General features: G+C 34.8%; 1 protein-coding gene across 1 annotated transcript in view; it reads left to right on the forward strand.

Moving 5' to 3' along the window:
* Nucleotides 1-16,509, forward strand: part of KIF18A (kinesin family member 18A) — an 86,349-nt gene extending 69,840 nt beyond the window's left edge. Inside the window, exons 14-17 of the mRNA XM_005890672.3 lie at nucleotides 6,207-6,645; nucleotides 7,384-7,491; nucleotides 12,964-13,073; nucleotides 15,766-16,509. Of these exons, the coding sequence (XP_005890734.2) occupies nucleotides 6,207-6,645; nucleotides 7,384-7,491; nucleotides 12,964-13,073; nucleotides 15,766-15,848 (740 nt within the window). The 3' untranslated portion in view covers nucleotides 15,849-16,509. The remainder of the gene's footprint in view (nucleotides 1-6,206; nucleotides 6,646-7,383; nucleotides 7,492-12,963; nucleotides 13,074-15,765) is intronic.
* The last annotated feature ends 2,669 nt before the right edge of the window (nucleotides 16,510-19,178 follow it).

The following is a 19,178-nucleotide window of genomic DNA, read 5'->3' on the forward strand; positions in this document are numbered from 1 at the left end:
TGATTGTTTGACTCAGTGTAGAATTCTAGGTTGGAAATAATTTTTCCAAGAACTGTGAACATGTTTCTCCATTGATTTCTAGATTCCAATGTTGCTGTTAACTGTCACGCCATTTTTATTTGTCATACTTTGTGTGAGACTTTCTCCCAGGAAAACGTTGGGTTCCTGGGTGTTCTGCAGTGTCACAGTGCTATACCTTGGTGGTGTCTTAAGTCATTACACTAAACAGTTTGTGGGCCTTTTTCTCTGGAAACCTTTATCTTTTCACTCTGGGAAATTTTCACAGATTTTAACGTACATACACATGCTTACATAGATAAACCTCTGTAATTTTTTTTTCCCTTCTTTCTTTTCTGTCTTTGGAACATTATTATTAATCTGATTTTGGATCTCCTGGATTAATCTTCTAATTCTGTTATCAGTTATCTAGTATTTACCTCTTTTTGTTTGTTTGCTGGTCTTTCTAGGAGATGTCTTCAGCTTTATCTTATAACCTTTATTTTTAGTTTTTTCCTCTCGTTTTAAATTTCTAAGAACTCTGTCTTATAATTCAGTGTTTCTTTCCATAGCACTTTGATTTTGTTTCATGATTGTAATAATTTCTCATTTCTCTGAAGACATTAATTATGGTTTCCTAAAATACTTGTCTGTTTCCTTTATTATCTATTCTCAAATATCTGGTGACTTTTGATGTATTCTGTGTACATACGTCTTTCAGCTAATTAGCCTTGATTTATGGCAATGTCTAAAAAATTAGTTAAAAAGTTAGTTGAGGGGAACCTGAAAATGTCAATACTTAAGTCTTCTTTTATTGCTATAGTTTATTATCTAAAAAGAACTGTTTGATTTCCCATTTAGAGGCTGTATAAGCCCAGCTACCAGTATTTTAGACACATAGGAGAAAAATCTGAGTACATTTCTTGTTCCATAGCTGACTACAACTTTTTTTTCTTTCATTAATCAAACAAACATTGAAACTGTACTGAAAATAATAGTAGTAACTTCTTTTAACAGTCTCAACATTATGGTTATTGTTGTTATTTGGACATGAAGTCATATTCACATAACCATGGATCCATAACCATTTCAGGACAATAGAAATGCAGTATACCTACACTTTTTGTTGGAGAATTAAGTTCCAAGACATGGTCTACAAGTAACAAATTTTTTCAGACTGTGGGGTACCTGCTATCTTCTGTACTTAGTATATGATATAGTAGGCTGGTTCCTTAGATGAAGAGACCCTGGAGAGAAGACTTGCTATCTTCCCAAGCAACTGCCAGTCTTTTCCATCCCAGTTTTATGAGCCTACCTTATAAAAATGCATTTTTAATGTCCCATCAACTCCTGTGTGGCTCCTCCATTGCTGAGGTATTTCATTACCTAACATTGCCTGTTAGAACCTCTTGTTCTGAAAATCCATAACTACACGATTTCTTTTCTTGTTTTAGGGACCCTTTTTAAAAGAATTATAATTTTCCTCCAGGTTTTTTCTTTGTCATTTCCACTATAAGCCCAAGAATTACAGAAATCTTCTTAGATAGTATTTTCCCAGGCTGAATCTGCGGTAGCTACAGATGCCTAAGCCTGCTTTTCTGGAAAGTTACTGCACATCTTGTAATGGAAAAGTACAGCAGATCTCTCTACACACCTAGCATATCCAGTAGTTGTTACAGCCCCTTGCCCAGCACTCTCCAGTTTGCTATACCCACTTCAAGTATTCCTTTACCTGACTAAAGGGGAATGACTATTTATTATATATGTGTAATATATATATTTATATATAGTATATATAACTTATTATATAATATATAAATTGTATTTATATATTCTGGATATCATTATTAAAAGTGAAATTTCACTTGTTTATTGTGTCCTTTAGTCTTCATGAGTAAATGGAGTCATTATATGCTTATAGTTTCAGTGAATTGACTGCTGAATTTTTATTTAAGTCTTTAAATCTTACTTTGATCTGATTAACTTCTGAACATTTCTTAGTAACTCGTCAGTCTAAGTAGTCAATTCAGGACTACTTATCTATTAGATTTCTGCTCTCTTATTATTTTATCTGTACTTAATAATTGAGAGGATAAAAGAAAAGAATCTCCTGGACTTGTATTTTGCACATGCTGTGTGTCTGTAGCATCTCTTCTTTCAGGTTCAATAAAACAGTGGTATGTGAATCCATTATCAGCCACATCTTCATGTTTCTCCTTCAGGTTATTAATATATCCTATCAAGAGAGTAGAATTATGGCTAAAGATAATGTCTGATCATATCAACATGTGATACTGGATATATGTTTAGATTATCCCAAAGAACAGGTCAATATTTCTTTGGTGTATTACGATAGTACCCACTTCTCATAGTGTTTATAAGCAATAGAGCAAATGTGGTCCACTATCATGGGAATTTGCCCACTGCCGCTCCAGCAGTTATCTCTCCGTAGATCTGGGCAATAAAAATAGTTACTCTAGATAATCCTTATCCCTTGAGATTTCATGGTCCAATGTGTTCTGAATTTTACAATGTTGTTATGAAGCCTGCATGTTCAAATAATACTTAGATGTTCTGCTTTAATAATACCTTTGGTTTCTCTTACAGTTTATCATCAGCCTTGATAAATCGGGTATTCGATAAACTGAAAGCAAGACATTGTTTGAAATATATTCTTTTGGTGATAATTGTGCATTGGGTATTAATGGAATGTGCTCAGTTATGTCCAGCTCTTTGCAACCCCATGTACTGTAGCACACCAGGCTCCTTAATCCATGGGATTTTCCTTACAAGAATACTGGAGTGGGTTGCCATTTCCTTCTCCAGGGGATCTTCTCAACCCAGGAATTGAACCTGCATTGCCAAGCAGATTCTTTACCACTGAACCACCTGATGGAATACTGAAAAGCAAATTAGAGCTTAGTCTGTGACTATCATAATGCTAACAGTTGAAGCCTATAATTCTAGGGCCTTTCCTTGAATCTTAAGTATTTTATAGATGTTATCTAATCCTAGAAAATCCCTGTACATAGAAAGGTAGTATCCCTGTTTTTCTAGGGGGCATTAATACCCATACTGCTCAAGTGAATTGCCCAAGGTCACTCAGTGAGTTGTTAGTAAAACCAGAAATAGAATCCAAGTCTCCTGACTTCCAATTCAGTTCTCCATCCTCGATATAGTTTTCTATCCTCTATATACCCATACGGCCTCTCATGGGAAAAGAAGTTAATCTTCCAGCTATTAATAGCCACCAAATTGGTGGTAGCAGCACAGTGGAGAAAAGTAACTGTCTTTACACTGCAGCATTAGTATAAAAATATCTGGTAATGGAAAATTTGACAAATGTCATGTTAAAGGGAGTGGAAAATTATTTTAAGATCTGGATCTCATTTATCTAGTTCTCAGAAAAGTAAAATTCCTTAGTAGAATAGGGATCATATTTTTCTTCCTGTTTTTAAATTGTATTTCCTAGAGGGTAATTGTCAACCTAGCCACAGCAGTCTATTGTCAACTAATGTAATAAGAATAATGCATGTACTCTTGCTGATTGTTATAACTGTATTTTTTAACTTGGTTGAAAGTTTGAACTGTTCTGTTGAAATATTTACACAGCACTTATTTTATTCAACTTTCAGTGTAATTTAAGTTATTGTTATATTGTAAAACATACATGACATCAATTGGAAATTTTACTGCCTGATTTGAAAACATGGTGAGAAATACAGATTATAGTTTCTTCCCTTAACAGCACACTCCATGCAGAATTACTTTGTGTCAGGCACCATGAAGTTTACCAGAATGAAATAGGCAAAGGAGAAAAAAAAAAATTAAGAAATGCAGCATAAGTTCACTGAAGCTCATCAAGTTTATCATTATTTATGTAATCATTATTTTGTACACTAAAAAAAAGTGAGAAATCTCTATGTGCTTAAATATTCAATTATGTCTAGTATTGTGGGAGTTCACACTTAAGTTCAAACAAAACCATTTGTCTCTAAGTATTAGAGCAAAGGACAAGAATTACCCTACTAAAAATCTTTGTATAGTATGTTTCTGTTTAAAAATTACTAAACATTTTTAATCAGGAAAATGGCATGATCAGAATTATGTTTTAACTAAGGCAAGATTGGTGAAGGTTGGGAAATGCAAGGAAAAGGTAAAAATCTAGTTATTTGGGACTCAGGTGATTGAGAAAGTAGTGGCAAGAGGTTGGTTACTCAGAATAAGAGTGTATAGCCATAAAAAAAAGAATGAAGTAATGCCATTTGCAGCAACACGGATGGACCTTGCAATTATATACTAAGTGGAGTAAGTCAGAGGAAGACAAATAATATATGCTATCACTTGAGTGTTGAATATAAAAAACAGTACATATTTATAATCGTTATATCTTCTTGGATTGAGGCCTTGATCATTACATAGTGTTCTTCTTTGTCTCTTGTAATGATTGTTTATTTTAAAGTCTATTTTATCTCATACAAGTATTGCTACTCCTGCTTTCTTTTGATTTCTTTTTGCACGGAATATCTTGTTCCAGCCTTTCACTTTCAGTTTGTATGTGTCCCTAGTTCTGAAGTGAGTCTCTTGTAGACAGCATATTTAAGGGTCTTATTTTTTTTTTTCCCTTGCTGATGTTTATTTTTTTTTTTTTTTATTTTATTTTTTTTTAACTTTACAATATTGTATTGGCTTTGCCGTGTATCAACATGAATCCACCACGGGTATACACATGTTCCCCATCCTGAACCCTCCTCCCTCCTCCCTCCCCGTACCATCCCTCTGGGTCATCCCAGTGCTTATTTTTGTATACAATCAGCCAGTCTGTGTCTTTTGGTTGGAGCATTTAACCCATTTACACTTAAGGTAACTGTTGTTAAGGATGGCTCAGTGGGTAAATAATCAGCCTGCAGTGCAGGAAATTCAGGAGACGCAGGCTCAGTCCCTGGGTTGGGAAGAGCCCCTGGAGGAGGGCATGGCAGCTTATTCCAGTATTCTTGCCTCGAGAATCCCATGGACAGAGGAGCTGGATGACCTACAGTTCATTAAGCTGCAAAGAGTCTGACACAGCTGAAGCAACTGAGTGCACACACGTGATCCTGTTACCAAAACCTTTATTGTTTTGGGTTTGTTTTTATAAGACTTTTCTTTCTCTTGTGTTTCCTATCTAGAGAAGTTCCTTTTGCATTTGTTGTAACGCTGGATTGGTGATGCTGAATTCTCTTACTTTTTGCTTTATCTATAAAGCTTTTGATTTCTCCATCAAACCTGAATGAGATCCTTGCTGGGTAGAGTAATCTTAGTTATAAGTTTATAGTATATCCTGCCATTCATTCCCTTCTGGCCTGCACTTTCTGCTGAAAGATCAGCTGTTAGCCTTATGGGGGTTCCCTTGTATGTTATTTTTTGCTTTGCCCTTGCTGCCTTTAATCTTTGTGTTTAATTTTTGTTAGTTTGATTATTATGTGTCTTGGCATATTTTTTTATGGGTATATCCTGCTTGGGACTCTCTGGGCTTCCTAGACTTGGATGGCTATTTCCTTTCCCATGTTAGGGAATTTTTCTACTATAATCTCTTCAGGTATGTTCTCATACCCTTTCTTGTTCTTTTCTTCTCTGGGACCGCTGTATTTCGAATGTTGGTCCACTTAATTTTGTCCTAGAGGTCTATAAGACTGTCTTCAATTCTTTTTTCTTTATTCTATTCTGCTTTAGTTATTTCCACCATTCTGTCTTCCAGTTCACTTATCTGTTCTTCACCCTCAGTTATTCTGCTATTGGTTCCCTCTAATATATTTTTTATTTCCGTTATTGTGTTGTTCATTGCTGATTGTCCAGAACAGAAACAGGTTCACAGACATAGGAAAAAAACCTTATGGAATTAGAAGGTCAAGTACTGATCCTCAGAGAAATGTATATATTTACTGGAGTTTGTTGTCATAATTGCCCAGTATCTCAAGATAGCTGTATTTATAAATTCATATTGATATTGCTATTTAGTATTTATTTTCTGTTTTAGAATTGCTTTATAATGAGTTTATTGACATTATTAGCAATAGCTTTTTTCTTTCCAACTTATTTTCTTTTAAATTTTTATTAATTTAACATGAAATATGCTTATTATTAGGGTTTATTTCTTCTTTTAACTGATAAGGTTATTAGAAAACTATTTAGGCAACATTATTGAGCTTCTTTTTAATTTTGTTGAACAGGCACATCTCCAGGTGAATCTAATCTGCTTAAAATTCCTTCACAAAAAAGAACCCGAAGAAAATTAATGCCTTCTCCCTTGAACATAAAACATACCCAAACGTCTGTAGAGTCTGAAAATACGCAGCTTAATGATTCCCTCAGCAAAGAGCTTCAGCCCATTGTGTATACTCCAGAAAATTGTAGAAAAACTTATCAAAATCCATCTACAGGGACCTCATTAAAACCATCACATACTACCAGTTTTCAGACCATCAGCTCAAATATAAACAGTGATAATTCTTTGAAAATGTTGTGTGAAGTAGATATCCCTCTCAGCATGAGAAAAGAACATGGACAGGAGGATTTAAAGTCTACATTTCTTATATGTGAAGATACCAGGAGCTTGGAAAGTGAACTACCTGAACAAGAATCCCTCCCAAACAATAACATTTTGCAAAGGTACAAAGGAGTATTTGCCAATTCTTCTTTATTTGTATAGCCTTTAAACTGTTGGCTCTCTTTTTGCTCTGTAGCTGTATTTAAGATCTATTTCATAGATGAAGTATGCTATCTTGATTACAAAAGTCAGTGTTTTACCTTCATTAAATCTCATTTGTCTTTCTAAATATTAATCCACGAACAATACTGTGAAGTCTTTAATTTTGAAGCTTAAGTTGATTGGCCCTCATTAGGCTAGAGGAAACCTTAAGATATATTTATTTTGTTCTTCATACTTCAGCATTAGATGTTATAGCCTATCAATGGTGGATTATCAAGTGTTTATTATTATTCATTAATATCTTCACTAAAAGAAATACCACAGTTTCTATTGATATTAACAAGCCTCTCAGCTTGCTCTGAAATAGTCATAAATATAAGGTATGGTTGACTACATGTCATCCAAGCAAAAACATATCCTTCTCACTTAATCTGTATATTCACAGTTAATCTAACTATGGGAAGAATGATACCTTCACTTTTCTATGCTGTGGGGGTACAGAAATCTCTTGATGTCCATCTGTGGTATAAAAAAAGAGAAAAGAAAACCTCAGACAATCAAGGAAAGGTTATAGTATTGCACAGTGTTTTCCTTTATCAATTAATGCAAGGTGCTGTTCAAATTATGGGAGTATATGCCCCATTTTTTCTCCGTAGTACAAATCAAAATTACTCTGTTTTTCATTATTTAATATACAGGCTTGCCCCTTCTTCAGTCTCAACCAAACAGCCTCTGCCTATACCAAGCACAGTACCATCCTACATGGCAATGACTGCTGCCGCCAAAAGGAAACGGAAACTAATAAGGTACATTTAAATATAAACTGTTTTGATCTTTGTGTGTAAGTAAGATCACCTTTACACATTGTTTCCTACAGCTCTTTTTATTAAAATTAGACTGTCAGTTCACATGTGTGCACACATATAATAAGTTGCTCTAATGTGGCACTGCTTTTATATTATCAAAGATCTTGATAAAGCCCAAATATTTCACTTGGTATTTGCTTAAGATATTCCATGTTTCAGGTTATTTAAAATAAATTTAAACGTCTCTGGCCTTCAAAAAAGTTATTTAATTTTAAGTTTTTTCTGTTGACAACTTTTACTCATTTGGTATTTTTCCCTTTAAACATTACTGAATTTCTTCAGTCCTAAAATTATACTGTTTTAATGGATTTTGATATCTGGTTAAAATGTGATAAGTGAATAAACTTTTGTTTCTGGCTATGACATTGTAGCTTATATCAGACCAGGCTTTCCATCAGGAGCAATTATAAAAGCTAATGAAATTCAACCAGTAGCTGCTTGAAAGGCCTGGGGAACAACCAACACAGCCAGGACTTGGGAGTCTAAGATCCCAGAAAAATGGAAAACAACTTGTGGAGAACTAGACTTTCTCTGCCTCTTTTTTCCATTTAGCATTTGCATCAGACTCCTCAATTCATGGCATCAAATATAGAGGTCAAGCAGAAAATGGAAGCCTAGTGCTGTCAGCACCTCACTGAGCTAGGGAAGCAAAATCCTCCTGTGTAGCTTTTGCCTACAGCATATTCGCCAGTTTCTAAACTCCATGGAATAAAAGACCAAGAAACCAAGCTAAAAGTGGCTACCAAGAGGCTAAAGTAATAAGCAAGGTTTTGATCTTCTCATGGGGCCAGGATACAAAAATTACTGTTTAGGGATCATCATGAGAAGAAGCCCCATTAAACACCCAGGGTGTTACTTGAAATCTTTGAAGGCCTATGCTCTAGGTAGGAGTAGGGGAAACTGGAAATAGACTGGTTCTTGAAAACCTGAAACAGATCTAGACCAGTTGAATTCCTTCTCTGCCCACTTGCCAGAAGAAAATTAAATCATCTCTGAAGAATATATGATCTCCAGCCTCTCCAGTTTTTCATATGCAGTGTTTACCACTTAAGCAAAAGTTACCAAATATGCCAGGAGACAGGACAAAATGACTGAAAATCAAGAGAAAAACAGAGAAGCAGTAATGAAGATACTGGAATTATCAGATAGGGACTTAAATTTAGTTGTGATTAAGTTCAATAAAATAGATGATAATTTCCCAGAGAACTGGATTCTATTAAAATGAATCAAATGGATATTCTAGAGCTGAAAAATAGAATTTACTGAAATTGCAACTCAATCAATTTAACAAATTAGGTATGGCAGAAGAAAGTTTAGTGAACTTTCATTAAAGAAAGATAGGTTTCATTAAAGAAGATAGGTTAATAAAAAAAAATCCAAACTAATATACAAAAGGATAAAAAGATTAAAATACAGAGAAGAGCAAAAAAGAGATCTATGGTACACAGATCTAGCATGTATGCATTTTGAGTCCCAGAAAGAAATGAGAAAAAAAAAAAAATGTAAAAACAAAGAAACAAAAAAAAAACAGTATTTGAGATGATGCTGGCTAATAATTTTCCAAAACTGACCAAAGATAACACAGGCTCAAGAACCACTGCACACTGCAAGCAGCATTAAGACAAAGCAACATACGCAGGTAAACAGCAGTAAAACGGCTAAAAATTAAAGACGGGAAAATATCTTAAATATATTGTTATATGACATGAAGTTCATTATATATTCTTTATATCCTATAACACTGAATTCAGTGAAAAGATATAGTGAACGGTTAAACTGTAAAATGGATCTGATTTGCTTTAACTCTTTTTCTTTAGTATGTGATTATGGAGAGAAGAGTATACGATCTTAGGATAACTCTTTTTTTTAAGTTTCCTGTTTTCTACTGTGGACCTGTTATCATCTGGGCTAATGTTAACAAATTTACAAATAGCCTATTTATTTGTGCCACATAGAGTGTGATCTCATAGTTGCATCCAACATCTGTTCTTTCTTCTCCAGAGTACAGTAGAGTCTTGGAATATTTATGTTTAAATTTCATGGATTGATTTTTCCTGAGTGTCCCTGATTATCCATGACAGTTACAATCTTGTATTTTGCTATGTCACTAATTTGAATTGTGCAATTTGTTATATATAGGAATCAATCATTTACTGAGCCTAGCTAACCACCATCATCTGTTTTATCCATCTTCACACTAATTTTTATTATGTCAGTCATGTTATTCTTTTCATTAATTAGTGCTGGAGACTTTTCTTGTTCTTCACTGGTAACATGCCCTGCTGTTTTAACTCAAATCTAACAAAAGTTTATAGCTAAGAATAACTTAAATGCAAACATAGACATTATCAAAATGAAACGAATTTTCAAGAAATATCCAGGTATATAAATTGTGTATTTGGAGTGGGTTTAGATAAATTAAAGGGCTTCCACACAAATGTCTACTATTGTGAAATAATATTAAAGGACAAATAAAGTAAGATTTCTCATAGCCTATTAATTGCTCTGTTACATTCCCTCTGGTACCAATAATTAGATCCTGCCATTAACTAAGGTTAAAAGAGATTAATGCTAGAAATGTACATAATTACTTTTTAAAAAAATCTTCCTTTCCCCCTATTAAACCTACATGAGCTTGAGAGTAATAAACTCTGGTATTTTCCACTTAGCAATTTTATGTACGTATTTAGATATGTGTATATATCATTATGGTTTTTAAAAATAAAGAATGGCTCCATGTATATAGTTATTTATTTATCTATTTTGTCAGTTTTTCTCTCAAAAAAAAAAAAACACAAAACATTATCATCCAGAAGCACTGGATATTCCAAAAACCTACCAGACTGAATTTTTTAGTACTACTTAAAATGAGAATATCAGATATGTAACAATTTCAATTTCTGTAATCATTCTAACAGACTATTTTAACTAACTGAATCAATTTGCCAAATATACAAATAAAATACATATGTAAATTTTTACTTATAAATTATATTTATTAATTTGAGGTTTTGTTTGCTTTATGTCTGGTTGGTTGCTTGGTTTTTTGTTTGTTCCACCATCTTTCTTGGCACTCAAAAATGGTCTCACATGTGCATACATTTTTGGTTTTGAAAAAAGTCTGTGATTACAACTAGAAATTATCTCAGCTGAAAGAATATGAGATTCATTACATTTATTAAGCAGAAGTATTCTACCTATGTACGGAAATAAAGGGCTAATCTTTTATTAATAGTTATGGAAATATATTTGGCACACAACTAGAATATTTTCTAGGTTTCTTCTCAAGATAGTCTTTAAAATAATTTGAATTTGTACCCATAACAATTTTAGGTCTTTTTATCTTATGATCTAAAATAAATCTTACAGAAATTGATAACAAATATTTCATTAGTTGACTAAATCCTAAAAATACTTAAATGTTTTGCTTTTATATAAATATATAACTTATTTTATTAGGCTTTGATTTCATTCCTAGAAATGTGAGTTTTACTCAAGTAAAACCCTGATTTTCAAGTGAAAACAAAAGGTCTAGAACTAGCCAAAGTGAAAAATCATACCATAAAATCATTAAGACAACTTTAACATAAATCGTTTGGAAAAACAAACCTTATCAAAAGTAACCAATGACACTGATCTTTATACTTGAAGAAATAAAAATCACCAAATGACCAAAAAGAATTTGATTTTATAAATGTATATGTTTTAATATATTTTATATATATATATAATCAAAATGTGTGCTTTAGTATCCAAAATGGATTTATAGTAATTTAGTTTATTTGGCACCATTTAGGAATAGAAAATTTCTACAACTGAATTTAGTTTGATAACACAGGTACTTCTCTATAACCATTTTGGGAAGACATTATTTGCATTATTGAACAGAGTTGGTAAATCACCATTGTGAACACCATGATCCTTTCTCTTACAGGCTCTAAAAAATTTAGATACGCAGGCTGACTTATTTTTCCAGCATTCACTGAGTTTATACCTATTTTTCTTTACTAGCATATTAACAAAGAAGGCAATGGCACCCCACTCCAGTACTCTTGCCTGGAAAATCCCATGGACAGAGGAGCCTTGTAGGCTGCAGTCCATGGGGTCGCTAGGAATCGGACACGACTGAGTGACCTCACTTTCACTTTTCACTTTCATGCACTGGAGAAGGAAATGGCAACCCACTCCAGTGTTCTTGCCTGGAGAATCCCAGGGACGGGGGAGCCTGGTGGGCTGCTGTCTCTGGGGTCACACAGAGTCGGACACGACTGAAGCGACTTAGCAGCAGCAGCAGCATATTAAATTGCCATTTCTGACTACTTTGAATGACCATATAACTAACCCATATTCTGCTGTTCCACAGACATAAACCCGCATCACTTTCCCACGTGGTTAGGATTCCCAGAACAAGTTGTTGCCATAAGGAAAAGTCTCTAATTGTTAATCCAACAGACAATCAAATTAGTATAAACTTGTAAAATGGTATAGAATATCTTGACTTGCAAGAAATTTTCCTAAAATTAGCTTATTTGAATCAGTGTAGAAAGAGATCTTCCACTTTGACCTTCAACGCTGCCTGCTGAAACTTGACCTCTGTAGGACTGGGAAGGGTTGGATCACTGTTTTTCAGGGCCCAGATTAAACTCATCCCATCCACAGAATCTTCCCTTTTTCTTTCTTCTTCTGAACTCAGGAACCTACAGCATTGAAAACCTGCCAGACTCTTTTTTTACTCTGTCTTGTATTATTTTATGTGTCTTATTTTTCCCCCACCCCACCATATATCTATTATGTAAATTTTCAGGACATGGGTTGTTTGTGCCCTACTCACCTGTGTATTTTGTGACATGAAGCCACAGTAGGTGCTCAGTAATTTGTCAACTCAAATTGAGATAGAAATTTGATCCATTAATAGCATGAGGCCAATATCATTCTTTTCATTTCGCTTTGTATAATTGCAGTAATCAGAGAGAGATACTCAGTTATTATCATGCTTTGATTTAAAAACAAGGTTTCCAAACAATCTCACTTGTTTATATTCCCCAGATTAGAGGTATTATAATCTGAGCTTAGTGTTTCACCTCTTGGAGTGAGCTCCTTATCTCTACACTTTGAATAACAGTGTTTGCATGCAGTTCAACACAGCACCCTGAAATGTTAAATTCTGTTAAAGAATTGTGACATACACCTCTAATCATAATCTCTGATTTGAATACACATTAAAAACACAAACAGCTAAATTCTCCTATGGGCCAAAAGTTTACTTAGCATCTCCAGTTACTTCTATGGGATTTTACAACATAATATTTAGTATCTCACTTTTTCTTTAATCGTAATTGAACATAGAATTTGTATTTGAACTTAGAGATATAAAAGAATGCTTTACTAAAATAAAAAAATTTTCCCCCAAAGCTCTGCAGCAAATACTTCATTAACTGCTGAGTTAAATTCTGGATCTGCCAAGCGTGTTCATCAAGATAATTCAAGTGATAAGCACTTACAAGAAAACAAACCAACTATGGGTATGTCTCAGCTCTTATTCTGATATTTAATAAATGATTAACTAGCATGTATAAACGTCACATATTTTACAGTGCTTTCATAAGAATCTCCCTTTATATACTCATCACCTTTATTACATAGTGAGTGGTTATCCCTGATATAGATAAGAAAACTTAAGACACAAAATAGAAAACATGCTTACCCAAGACCACAGAGAGATTTCTTGATGGAGCCAGCACTCAGAACTGAGTCTCCTGACTCTACATTCTGTACCCTTTTGGTTATACAAACTGCCTTATATTGCAGAAGGGTGGGTAAATAATTTAACTAATATTTGATATAATTAGCTATATTACTTAATAGGTTTACAGATAAACTATATCTGTAAATGTATCTGAAATTTTTTCTCTTTGCGTATTATTTTTAGTAATTTGGCCTCTGACTCATTTGTGCAGTTATTTGGAGATTCAAGTCTATATCTGGTTGTAATCATGTTTTAACTCCTGTTAGCAAGTTGCAGAGAATGCTGATGGCAGTGACTGTGCTTGTGTTGTGCTCAGTTGTGTCCATCTCTTTGCAACCACGTCTGGTGACAGCATCCCCTCAGTTGCTTACGGAGGTGACATGAGTCCATGGTGACAAAGCATCTTCATGAAACTAGAGTATACAGTGCCCGTCAGTTCCTAGGCCTTTGTGTCCCGACCTGTTTTTCTGACATTATAGCTCCTAAGACTTCAATTAGGAAGTATGTATTTACTGCACTCTCACTATGTGCTAGGTTCTGTGATGAATATAGAGATCATTAAGACTTGGTTTGGTTCTTCCCTAAAGGAACTTATGATTATAGTATTTGGAATTTTTAAAAGGAGTTCATGAGATAGTGATTATACTGAGAATAACATGAAAACTATTATTACTTTTTTTCCTGTCAACGCTTTTTCATTAGAGTAATATAAAATTTCTCAATAGCTTTGTCAGGCTGCATTGATAAATCATTATTTCTTGTGGTGGCCACAAGAAGTTCCTTAAGTTCAATGGAAATGTCTTTCATGCAAATTTAAAAATCAGTGAAGTCCTGAAAAGAAAAATTCACTATGATTATTTGATTTGGCATGCCATGTTTAGTAATGCTTAATAGTGTTTATATGCAGGTGGTGTAGATACATATAGTCCCTTTGGTCTCCTGAAAAAATTCTCCAGGAAGTCATAATTCTACAACTAAATAATAAATTTATGATAATTGTCAAATAATAGAGATCTGGGTTTCCTAATATGCTTATTTTCTAAGAATACTATAAAATGCATCAAGTATCTTGTGCGTAAAGAGAGATGAGAGAACAGTAGGAAAGAATACTAAACTACAGTACTTGCCAAGGGGGAAATAATTATGTCTTATTAAGAATAACGGAGCCCTTAGAAAAGGGTATTAAAGTGAAGGTCCCTGGTAGGTCAGAAGGTAAAGAATTTTCCTGCAATACTGGAGACCCAGGTTCAATCCCTGGATCAGGAAGATCCCCTGGAAAAGGAAATGGCAACCCACTTCAGTATTCTTGCCTGGAAAACCCCATGGGCAGAGGAGCCTGGCAGGCTACAGTCCATGGGGTTGCAGAGTCAGACATGACTGAGCAACTAACACAACTTCCAGTGGTTTATGTGGGCTTCCCAGGTAATGCTAGTGGTAAAGAATCCACCTGCTAATGCAGGTAACCCAGGTTCCATCCCCTAGTCGAGAAGATTTCCTGGAATAGGAAGTGGCAACCCACTTCAGTATTCTTGCCTGGAAAATTGCATGGACAGAGGAGCCTGGTGGGCTACAGTCCATGGGGTCACAAAGAGTTGGACGTGACTGAGCACATTCACACATACTGGATGGTTTATGTCCATTAGGATATCCAAGAGAAAATGCCCAAATACACATTAGGAATTACTAGAGAAGTAAGAGATAACCAGGGCAGCCTTCCTTAGAATCTATGCAACTGACTTCTCCAGCTAACAGTGTACCAAGAGAAAAAAAAGAGAGAGAAGCATCAGTGAAAATGACCTTAACTCTGTTTACTGAGCATTTAGAGAAACAAGAAGTGTCGAGAGAATATGTGTCCCTAAAACTAAAATCTAATGTGACCAAGAAAATGACTGAGTGATTAGTCAGACCCATAAAGAAGTCGGTGCCCTCCAGTTGTAACAACACTACATTGGGTAGAGAATCATTGTGAACACGGGTACAGAGCCAGAAGAGGGGCATAGAGAAATGGAACCCATTTGTGAGATAGCAGTGGTGGGATCAGGATCAGCACATTAAGAAGTGCTGATTCCAATGATACTTCTAAATTGGAAAAATACAGAAGTTTCAAAGTCCTAGGGAAGTAATCCAAAGAATGAAAAAAAAACTTGATGGTGCCCAAAAGAAGGGGAAGAGTGCTCATAGAAGTAGTCTCTCCTAATTCAAAAAGAACAGAAGTAAATGTGGGAGTTTTTTCACTGACTTCACTTGCTGGCTTTGGGGATGGGCGGGGCATACATTACCTCTGCACTAAAACTTCAGTTTATCATATAGAGAAATGCATTTCTACTTTCAAGCCAAAGTATTAATGTTCCTTTGTTGGTGTTATATTTTAAATCATTAATTACCAACTGTGAAGTTTAGTGAATGGTGAAAATTCTTTTTGAATTATACTTTTACAATATTTATGTATCTCTCTATTTCTTCTCTAGACTATAAAAGAAACATCCATAAAATAAGGCCGAACATGGTTAGAAAGTTTGGAAGAAGTATTTCAAAAGGAAACCTAAGATAAGCCTCTTCGAAATCAAGGGGGAAAAAATCAAGGAGTCTGCTTTTAAGAGTTTTTTGCCAGGACCCTTTCAGGAACTTGCTTAAAGTCTTTGAAAGAAGACCGTCTTAAAAACTAGGTGTACTCAAATGCCTTTAGCAAGCAGAAAATGAAATTCCTTTTGTTTTGTGCTTTTGTATTCTAAGCAAATATAAAATTTCAAGAAAAAAGGTATGTTTTGCATTTGTAAAATATTTGCTCCCCTTTAAAATTCCTGAGTCAGTGTGGTGGCAGCTTAGTTTTACTATGCTTCAAGTTGATTAGAACATTTTAGAAAATAGTAGAGTTAAATTTCCCTTACTGGCTTTTTAAAATGAGAATTTAGAAGTGATAAAATTATGACCCAGGATTTATTTGGTCTGACATTGTTTTAATCATATATCTGACCTTTCTTTCCAAACATATTTAGATGTACAAATGTACATATATGTGCCGATAAAGCTGTTGTAAATATTATTTAAATAGTCTTCATTAATAAAATACTAATATTGTTTCTTGCTACTTGATATATTAAATATGTAAACTTTATCGTCTCTGCTTTTCTGTCTCATGACTGACTACCCTTTGCATGCGTGTGTGCATGAGTGGTTTGCATGCCCTTCTCCCGGTGATCTTCCCGACCCCTTACACACCTTAAACAACTACTTTTCATAAACTGTCAATTTTGTATATTTGTATTTCAAATTAGTTTAAGATAAGTGGCACTAGAACCAAGTCTGAGAATAATCTATAGGTTTCTTAATGAGAACATGTTTTAATCATTTTTCCTGTGATAGGAAGTACATGGAGCTGCAACTTAATCTTATGTCCTTTTTCACCTGCCTTGTTTGGCCTGTTTATCTTCTGATTACAAGTATTTGGTTAAATGCACTTTTAATTTCATATGTCTTAGGAACTGTCCCATCTAAGCAAACAGCCATTTAACAATCAGCTGCATATTTTAGGCCTTTTAGTTGTTGATCATGTTTTTCAAATCAAAATCTAATTGGGAGAGTGTGAGATGGAATAATGATCTTTGACGTTTCCTCCCACTGTGACCCATATAATTCCATATTCGTCAAAGTGCACATAGGATCTATTGTAGGGAGAACAAACATAGACAATTTTTGTTTTCCCTTTGTCGTTAGGACCTTGATTGTGTTGCCTATTTATCAGTTACATTGGCCTCTCTATTATTCGTTTCCATTTTTCTTAGGTAATTATAAGGTTTCAAAAGAAATCTTTTTACCACGTACTGAAGAATGGCTAGCTAGCAGGATTAAGTAACCCTACCTCGTGGTCCACCTCATACCATAAGACATGAGTGATTTTCTTATATGCCATTTTTATCAACTAGGGATTTCACCTTCCATAAAAATTCCTAACAATGCCTTTGCATTACAACCACATAAAGGAGAAATTAGAGGAAATAAATTGTAATGAATGTGGGAAAAGAAACCTGTTGAATATATGAATAAGGACTGTTGGATATATGAATAAGGAAAAACTACATGCATTTAAACTAAAGGTGCTATAATTAATAAGTCACTAGAAAGCAATTTTTAAATAAACTTTATGTAAAAGATAAACCGATCATAAACATGTGACTCAGTGAATTTTCACAGAATAAACACACCCGTGTAACCAGCCCTGAGATCAAGGAATAGAGAATTATCAGAATCCTAGAAGCCTCTCTCATATCCCACCTCCCGCTAAGGCTGACCACTATCCCAACACCATAGACTGATTTTTAACTAAAATAATTTATTTTTGTTAAAAGGTAATATTTTTTCCAAAAAGAACTGTAAACAATACAAATGTGCTTCCTCCTCCTCTCAACCACCCGCTACCAATATTCCCAGTTGTAATCACTGCTAATAGTTAAGGTATGCTGCCAAGTCATTTCTTTATATTCAAGCCTGTATACTTGTTTTTTTATTTTTTAAAAAAATGTATCTGATTTGTTTTGCAGTTTATTTTTTTATTCTCATTTGAAAGCAGCCTGGGCATCTTTGTAAAATCTCTTAAGTGTGAATTTCATAAATACTGCTATCGCAGATAGATTGCTCTTTAGTGACAATTGGTAGCAAATAATTCTCATGAAGCAAGCCAAAGATCAGAGAGAAACCCAAATGATGCTGTTTCTTTTGACTAACACTGCACACGATTTCCGAGAATATGTTGGAGTAGTCAGTATAATCTCTACGTCATGATGTCCAAAGTATAGTCCACAGAACATGGCTCACCTGGATACCCTGCCAAGAAGAGGGCTCCGTGTCAAAGAAGAGTGGGAAGCAGCAGCCTTCCAGGACATTGGCTGCACCCTCTGACAATATAAGCCCCTGAAATCTTATAGTCAGAATCTTACTTGATTTAACACAGTAATTCCCAAATTCCTTTGAAACATCAAACTTTTAAAAAAACTGTTTAATTGAGGATAATACAGTGAACCTTCATATAATCATAATACTGGATCCACTTAACAAATTTTTCCACATTTGTCTGGAAGGTCCCTTTTTCCTTGTTTTTCTTCTTTGCTAGAGTACTGTAAAGCACCCCAGATATTTCATCACTACATACTTGTTTATGAATCTGAAAATATAGCCATATTCTTATTTAATACAAAAAAGTACCTCCTTTTATTAAAGCACTCCCATCACTTCATGGCAAATAGATAGGGAAACAGTGGAAACAGTGCCCAATTTTATTTTGGTGGGCTACAAAATCACTGCAGATGGTGACTGCAGCCATGAAATTAAAAGACGCTTACTCCTTAAAAGGAAAGTAATGACCAACCTAGACAGCATATTAAAAAGCAGAGACATTACTTTGTCAACAAAGGTCCATCTAGTCAAGGCTATGTTTTTTCCAGTAGTCATGTATGAATGTGAGAGCTGGACTATAAAGAAAGCTGAGCGCCGAAGAATTGATGCTTTTGAACTGTAGTGTTGGAGAAGACTCTTGAGAGTCCCTAGAAGTGCAGAGAGATCCAAACAGTCCATCCTACAGGAGACCAGTCCTGGTTGTTCATTGGAAGGACTGATGTTGAAGCTGAAACTCCAATACTTTGGCTACCTGATGCGAAGAGCTGACTCATTTGAAAATATTCTGATGCTGGGAGGGATTGGGGGCAGGAGGAGAAGGGGATGACAGAGGATGAGATGGTTGGATGGCATCACCAACTCAATGGACATGGGTTTGGACTCCGGCAGTTGGTGGTGGATAGGGAGGCCTGGCGTGCTGTGGTTCATGGGGTTGCAAAGAGTCGGACACGACTGAGCGACTGAACTGAATGATACCCCTAAGAACATACTT

Source organism: Bos mutus, chromosome 15 (genome assembly GCF_027580195.1).
Source record: "Bos mutus isolate GX-2022 chromosome 15, NWIPB_WYAK_1.1, whole genome shotgun sequence".
In the NCBI taxonomy this organism is placed as follows: Eukaryota; Metazoa; Chordata; class Mammalia; order Artiodactyla; family Bovidae; genus Bos; species Bos mutus.